Source organism: Cucurbita moschata, unplaced genomic scaffold (assembly GCF_002738365.1).
Source record: "Cucurbita moschata cultivar Rifu unplaced genomic scaffold, Cmos_1.0 Cmo_Scf00017, whole genome shotgun sequence".
Taxonomy (NCBI): Eukaryota; Viridiplantae; Streptophyta; class Magnoliopsida; order Cucurbitales; family Cucurbitaceae; genus Cucurbita; species Cucurbita moschata.
Genome location: NW_019268533.1, coordinates 1,203,383 through 1,210,661, shown reverse-complemented (window position 1 = coordinate 1,210,661; position 7,279 = coordinate 1,203,383). Strand labels below are relative to the sequence as shown.

Below are 7,279 nucleotides of genomic sequence, written 5' to 3'. Positions count from 1 at the left end.
TCACGTTGTTTGAGGGGAGGTGTTGAATGATGAAAGTCTCACAATCGGTTAATTTATTTTTTAGTCATTTATTGTAGGACCTAATGAACCAAATTAATTAATGAGACCCTAATGTGCTTGATTAATTAATTTAGCTATGATTTTGAAATCAAAAGGTTGATAAAAGAAGGTATGGTAGAAAAAATAATCAATCAAAATTTGAGAGTGGAAGAAAAGATTACAAGAAAAAGAAAAACGAAAATGAAAGCATGCTGACAAGGCAGCACACACTTATCCTCAAATCAACTCCTATGATTCTAAACTCTTAAAAAAGAAGGCTAATGGCGATCAAACCAATTCCCAAAACCAATCCCAATCCCACGCCGTTTCTCACACCACCATCCGTCTCATCCGACGCCGGATTGGCGGCGTCAGATTCCGGCGGGGTTCCCTCGTCGGGAGAATTATCGGCCCTCGGACCTGGAGCTCTTGGAGGCGGTACGCCGGCGTGTTTCCCAAAAAGAGCATCAGGCAACAAAACTTCATCCACTACGTAAACACCCAACGGAGATTTCTCTCTTAGCTTATTGTTGATCTCCACCGTAACCACGCCGGTGGATACATTGACTTGGTTGGAATTCGGTTGCCCGGTGAAGTTCAGCCCCCAGTCTCCGGCCAGTGTCCTCGTCGGGTTGCTAACCGTCTGCAGATCCGTCACCGTGTAGAACTGCATCAAATTCAAACCAAAATATGATTATTATCATAACTTTAAGACTCTCCACAATTATATGATATTTTCCACTTTAGTATAAGGTCTCATGGCTTTGCTTTTGGTTTCCTCAAAATGTCTCAAATCAATGTAAACGAGTGATGTTCCACTAAATTAACCAACGTGGACTCACTCCTAATAATATATACCTTTAGTTTCCTCAAAATGTCTCAAATCAATGTAAATGAGTGATGTTCCACTAAATTATCCAACGTGGACTCACTCCTAATAATATATACCTTACTCAAGACATGGAAGAGGAGAAGCTGGCTCTTCTGTTGGTCGTTGAGGCTGTTGAGGGTGCCGGATTTAAGGGCGTTGAAGCCATTATCAGAGGGAGCAAGAATGGTCATGCCCTCGTGCGAGTTGTCGAGCTGATTCTCGAGCTGAGAGATCAGGTTGCTTTCGCCGAGGAGGCGAAGGAAGGTGCTGAATTGGCCGCCTTCGGCCAGAATGCCGGTTATGTTGATCGAAGCTTGGGCGAGAGTTTGAGAGAACAGAACAAAGGGTAGGAGGAGGAGGAGAAGAGCGGTGGAGGCCATGGCTGATGAGTTAATGAGAGTAGTGATGGAACTGGAGGTTTCTGCTGCTGTTTATAAAGGAGGGGAGTTGGAATTTGATTGGTTGGAAGTGAGCTGGATTTGTGGTGACACCTCAGATCTTGACGGAAAAGTTGGGATAATCGGAAAAAGTCTACGGCGTAAACAAATCTAAATGCATTACGAAAAATGAAATTATTTTATTTTATTTTAATTCTTTAGTGATTTTTGGTTTTCTTTTAATTTTGTATAAGGGATGTAAATGACTCTTAGTACCCTTTTTTACTCTTAATATTCATATAAAGGCTAAAATAGATTAGGGTCCCTTTCGGGATGAATTCGACCAATCTAAACTACTCAACTTAAACTATGAAAAGTGGGCATTTGTTAAATCATGGGTTGAGTCGTTACAAATGGTATTAAAGCAATAACTCTTCTAATAATATATGATTTAGAGACGAACCAAAGCGAAAGTTGGTGGGCATATGACACCCGAATAAACAAAAGGTACATAAATGAACCGATATCACATTCGAATGAGAGTGATCTTGAAAAATATAATTACTGAGAAAAATATAAAGGAAATTAAAATTACAACCTATACGATAATTACCATGATTAAATGATATACTAATATTTGATTAACTAATGATTGAAATATAATTTTGGTCTTACACGTTAAAAAAAAGAATCATAAATATATGAAATTTTATTTTCATGTTTATTTTTAGAAATGTGAGGTTTTTGAACAAGTCTCTGACTAATTGTGCATGTTTTGACCTTCTCATACATATTTAATAAATATTGAAAAATTAAATCTCCATATTATCAAATGATTTAGACTTAAATATAAATTTAGAAATTTATTAAACATTTTTTTAAATTAAAAGACTTAAATATCACCATTTTTGAAGAAATAACGAAGAATTTACTTACCTTTTCGATTTATCCATAGTCTGAACATTATAATTGTCATAAACTTGTATAAAGTAATTATTATGAACCAAGACATCTCAATCCTATACTATAAACTTAAAGAAAGTTGTGAAAAATGTTATTCAAACTATCGTAGGATAAAATCAAGTTACATTAAGTGAAGTCAAATTATATCAAAATTTTAAGTTGCAATTAATTTCACGTTAAAAAATAATCAAATTTTCATTATGTAATAAGGGCTTCAAAATATTTAAGTGAGGTTTTATTTCTTTTTAAGTGGTTATAAATTTATGATAGGGTATTAAAATCAAGATTTATAGTGTTTCATTACTAGTTTTAAGTTTTAAGATATTTTTAATTTATTTTTAGGTTATCTAAAAAAACTTTTGAAATGTCTTAATAAGAGTTTTATTTTGAGGCCATATAAAGTAATGCACGCTATCATTGTAAAGTAGAATCATTGCAGTTTTATGTAGTTTTTGTTACATATTTAGAATCATTCAAGTTTGACATTATCGATATTGTTTGAGGAGTGATTTGAATCTTAAACAAGTATTCTTATCCTGAGACATTTAATCAAAATGATAATCTAGGACTTATTTCCTTTAGGATGAAATCAAATTGATTAAGAAGTTTTAACATTTATGAACTAAGGATTTGTAGGTGCTTACAAGGGTTCTTAGATTCAACTAGCCATGATTAGAGATGTCCATGGGGTAGGACGAGGTGTGGGATAGAGAAATCCTCATCCCCACAATTTTTTTTTTTTTTTTTTTTTTACGGGATTGGGGTAGAGATTCCCCACGAGAAATTAGGTGGGACAGAGATGGAGAATTCAATCATCGTCCACATCCTCGTTTATCTCACGAGGAGAAATATCTCTCCACTCCCATCTCCATTATTCGAGATTCCTCACCGGGTTCCAGTAGGTTACAAGATATTATATTTTTTTTTGGCATAGAATATAGTTTTTTTATTTTTCTAAATTTATAATTTTATCTTCCTAAAAGAATTTCCAGGGTGGAAAAACAGTTAAAAAGAAAACTATTTATACATAATGAAAAAGAAATCTTAAAAATAGTTTGTTCTTGTAACGGGGGGTTTTGGCATGTGAGCTGCACTGGCCTGCCCTCAATCCATGATCTTCCTTCGACGACACCTCAAAACGGTGTTGTCTTCAACAATCCCCCCAATGCCAAGCAATCCATTATAAAATCCTCTCTTTCTCCTTCTGTTTCTTCTTCCTCCAGATCCTCTCGACGTTCATAATTCTTCTGTAATTCCAACAGCTTTAAGGATCCACATTGGCGGTGGTGGATGGCAAAAACCAACAAATACACCTCCATCAATTACAATCACATCTACGACAAGGATCTCTCCCCCAATTCCAAAACTGGCAACAATCCCTCCAAAAACCCATCATCTTCTTCTTCTTCCTCCTCCTCTTTCGCTTCTGCAACTTATTCTTCCATTTCTTCCGCTAACAAGTCCCATGGCCGCATGCTCGTCCTGACCCGTCCCACTCCCAAACCCATCTCTTCGCCGCCGGTCCTGTCCCCTCAGCCTCAATCTCGATCCCCATCTGCCGATCCTCGTCCTGTTGCGGATCAGACCCGTCCGCAATGCGAATCCGATTCGATCTCGCTTCGCCCTCTCGGTCGGACAGGTACGGGCGCGATCGCGCCGTCTCCGATTCCGAACTTGGAGAAGGACAAGGAGATTCCTCCTCCGACTGTGACGTTGCATAAACCGGAGAAATTTGTGCCGCCTCACCTCAGGGCGGGCTTCGTCGGGAAGGAGGAGAGACCTGTGAGCGTTGGGATCCGATCTAGGGAGGCGAATCAGAGGCAGTATGGGAATTACGGGTCTCCGGGTCGGTACGGTGAAGATGGGCGGCCGAAATCCGGCGGTGCATATGAGAGAATGAACGGGGCGGGAGAGGCAGATCAGGGGGCGATGGTGAATCGACCAAGATCCAGTGGGAATCGCCCGAATTCTAGTGGATGGTATGTTTCTCTCAAATACCATCAATACAATTGAAAACTAATTTTGGCCCTGCATTTTGGGTATGGAATTGCCTTCTGTGGATGCCCTGTTACCATTGAACTGAGATGCTGTTGTGGCTTTTTGAGTTTATTACGAGATTCTCTTGATGTAGTTGACTGTCTAAAGATGAATCAATTCATTTTATAATCTCGTGAGTAAATTATAGAGTAGATGGCTCCTTTTGTCTCAATGAATTGGGATTAGGACACTGCATTATAGGTATGAAATTGCCTTATTTGGATGCCCTTTTACCATGACACTGCTACACCCTTGTTTATGAGTTTGATTTTTATGAGATTCTCTTGATTTTGAAAGGCTCTGTGAAGATGAATCAACCCATTTCATGGCTCCTTTTTTGGGTCTCTGTAGTTAGACTGCTAAGTGTTGGCCTATAAGGTGTAAAAAGTTTCTTAGGATAGTTTGAAGGTTTGACTTGTTAGAGATGAACACGACTTTCCACAATAGCATGATATTGTCCACTTTGAGCATAAGCTCTCATAGGTTTGTCTTGGGCTTCCCCAAAAGGTCTCAATGGAGATAGTATTCCTGACTTATAAACCCATGATCATTCTCTAAATTAGCGGATGTGGGTAGAAAAAATGTAGAAAAAATGTAGAAGCCTCCAAAAGAATGCCCAAATAGACCATCTTGGTCAAACATCTTGCATATCTCCCAACACAGACATCTCATTTTCAGACTTCTTGATTGTATGCTACACGCAATCTCCCAAATCTAAATAACATCACATCATATTCTATTCCTTTGATGACACGACGCAAGGAAAACAATCAAACACAGCCCCAAAAGTTCATCTTGCTTTTGCTTTACTTGTTTGTGTTCATATCATTAATGTCCTGTTGTAAACATTGCTTTCATTCAATTTGTTTTCTCACTGAATTTATGTTGGCGACGAATAGCGCTTCAACGGATTCATTCTGAAGTTGGATACTTTTCCAAGGATGAAGATGGATCACGTCGTCGAATTTTTTACTTTTTAGAATTGTTTGCCATGGAAGATAAACGGATACCACCAAGGTGACAGGATCTCAACAATGAAGTGACGTACTTCAGATTCAGATTGTTATACCTCAAGGAAATTATGTTTCTTTGGCTTCTTCACCCTTCTTCTGCATTTCTGGAGAGGGATGGAAGGTCGTTTTGGAATGTAGAACTGACCGGCGTTATGTATTGTCGTCATTTTCGTCGTCGTCGTCGTTTAACTGCTTTTAGATCAGGGTTAGCATCTTGTGTGGAGGATGCTGCTGTGTTTTTCATTTTCCATCTCACAGTTTGTAAAACAAAGTTTCTTCTGGTGTGCGAGAATATTAGGTTTCTTTGAGCTTGTTGTGGTCTATCAGTACATTTCATTGTTGAATTCTTTCTAGAGATGATTAATGAAATGGCCATTCTAATGCAACCGCAGCTCCAAATAACATGTGAGAAAGCAAGCCAACAAACGAATCAGACCTCTACGATGGTATGATATTGTCGACTTTGCTTTTGGTTTCTCCAAAAGGTCTCATACCAACGAAGACATGATCTTCTTCTTAATTAGCCAATATGGGACTCCTCCCTCTACAAATTTCTAGAAATCCTTTTATTCAATTAAACTTTCAAGTTTAAATACACGTAAAGGTGCTCGAGACTCCTATTAGCGAAAGGGTAATCGAAGAAACCTTAGATAAGGGTCGGTAGACAATACCCTCATGGGTAAATTTCTATAAGAGACCTCAAACCCAGTATGGGAAAGATCTTGTAGCCACTGAACCCAGCTTCCTTGAAAGCTTCACTCCACTCCTTCTCATCTCTCTCTCTTCCATTTAGCAAACCCATCATTACCATGTCGAAGCATAACTGAGATTGAATGAACGTATCCTCCAGCTTGCTGCCTACCACCATATCAATTACGATCACCTTCCCTTTCTTTCCATTGCTTGTGATTGCTTCTTTGCAATTCTTTAATATCTTCACACAATCTTCATCATTCCAATCATGTAATATCCACTAATTTCATCACATATGCAAAAATACCATCAATCTAATATTAATTCAATACATTGAAGCTTTTGAAGTAGAAACAAGACAACTTAAGTTTACCTTCAACACAAGAACATCGGCAGGAGGGATAGCTTTAAACATATCTCCTTCAACATATTTTAAGTTTCCTTCACCCTTCAACTCACCCACCACTTGGGGAAGATCAAACACTGCGCATTCAATTTGTGGGAAAGCCTCTGCAATGGCTTTGCCCACAGTTCCAGTGCCGCCACCGACATCAACTAGCGAGGCAACTCCATCAAAGACTCCTTTATGTTTGTCCAATAACACACTCATCACCAACCTTGCATCACTCGCCATGCCTGCATTAAAAATGTCACCATGTTTCGGCTTACTGCCCATGAACTCCCAATACGATATTCCATGAGCCGTATCGAATGGCGTTCGGTCTTCGCTTTTGAACCAGACAGAGAGGAGATGCCATGGTTCCACGAGGGCTGGTTGGAGTATGGAAAGTAAGAGAGGTGTTACACCACAAGGATTGTATTTAAGAAGAAGACGAGATGAATTGGTTAGGACATATCCTTCTTCTTCTTCTTCCTCTTCGCCACTATTTTTGGGCAATTTTTGTAGTACAAAGAAACCAGAGTGAGTCAATAGACGCATTAAGCGATATATGAAGCGAGTCTTATGAGGATGGAGTTGGAGGGCTGAAACAAGACGAGAAAGGGGCATAGGGTGAGGGCCATGGCGGTGGATGGCGTCTGGTATGCCTAGTTCAACCGCACATTTGAGAGTCATGGAGTTGATGAAGTTGAGGAGGTGGTTCCATATGTGGGCTTGTGCTTCTAGCAGCTCATCGCCTGCAACTATTGGCAACATGTTTTCACTCTCAAAATTCATATCCACAACCATCAAGAAAGAAAGATCGAGTGTAAGAAATTTAGGTGAGAGGTTGTTCTATTTATTAACAAGACAAACATATGAGTGTACTATTCTTTATGGCTGTTAA

The 7,279-nt window shown here is 39.0% G+C and overlaps 3 protein-coding genes across 4 annotated transcripts; 1 reads left to right on the top strand and 2 right to left on the bottom strand.

Annotated features, from left to right (window-relative positions):
• Window positions 1–208: 208 nt before the first annotated feature.
• Window positions 209–1,290, bottom strand: LOC111455052 (fasciclin-like arabinogalactan protein 13). Its single transcript, XM_023096575.1, has 2 exons — window positions 988–1,290; window positions 209–706 (listed from the first exon to the last, which is right to left on the bottom strand). The coding sequence occupies exons 1-2, from the start codon at window positions 1,288–1,290 to the stop codon at window positions 305–307; spliced, it is 705 nt and encodes a 234-aa protein (XP_022952343.1). The 3' UTR covers window positions 209–304.
• A 2,042-nt stretch (window positions 1,291–3,332) lies between these two features.
• LOC111455051 lies at window positions 3,333–5,694 on the top strand. Of its 2 annotated transcripts, none has more exons than XM_023096574.1 (2): window positions 3,333–4,229; window positions 5,198–5,694. In XM_023096574.1, coding segments are annotated over exons 1-2 (690 nt in total). In that variant the 5' UTR covers window positions 3,333–3,540; the 3' UTR covers window positions 5,199–5,694. The 2 variants fall into 2 exon arrangements, with proteins under 2 accessions (XP_022952342.1, XP_022952341.1); XM_023096573.1 differs by having other exon boundaries at window positions 5,187–5,694.
• Window positions 5,695–5,843: 149 nt separating this feature from the next.
• LOC111455044 (probable O-methyltransferase 3) lies at window positions 5,844–7,215 on the bottom strand. Its single transcript, XM_023096568.1, has 2 exons — window positions 6,367–7,215; window positions 5,844–6,273 (listed from the first exon to the last, which is right to left on the bottom strand). Exons 1-2 carry the CDS (start codon window positions 7,180–7,182, stop codon window positions 5,974–5,976), a joined length of 1,116 nt encoding a protein of 371 aa, XP_022952336.1. The 5' UTR covers window positions 7,183–7,215; the 3' UTR covers window positions 5,844–5,973.
• Between the last annotated feature and the right edge of the window lie 64 nt (window positions 7,216–7,279).

Excerpts from the sequence above, each read along its gene's own strand:
- LOC111455052 (XM_023096575.1), bottom strand. The coding sequence starts at position 1,290 with ATGGCCTCCACCGCTCTTCTCCTCCTCCTCCTACCCTTTGTTCTGTTC. Across the intron at positions 707-987 it reads TCTTCCATGTCTTGAGTAAG|TTCTACACGGTGACGGATCT; the intron begins GTATATATTATT and ends AATTTGATGCAG.
- LOC111455051 (XM_023096573.1), top strand. The coding sequence starts at position 3,541 with ATGGCAAAAACCAACAAATACACCTCCATCAATTACAATCACATCTAC. Across the intron at positions 4,230-5,186 it reads CGCCCGAATTCTAGTGGATG|CGCTTCAACGGATTCATTCT; the intron begins GTATGTTTCTCT and ends GGCGACGAATAG.
- LOC111455044 (XM_023096568.1), bottom strand. The coding sequence starts at position 7,182 with ATGGTTGTGGATATGAATTTTGAGAGTGAAAACATGTTGCCAATAGTT. Across the intron at positions 6,274-6,366 it reads CCGATGTTCTTGTGTTGAAG|TGGATATTACATGATTGGAA; the intron begins GTAAACTTAAGT and ends TGATGAAATTAG.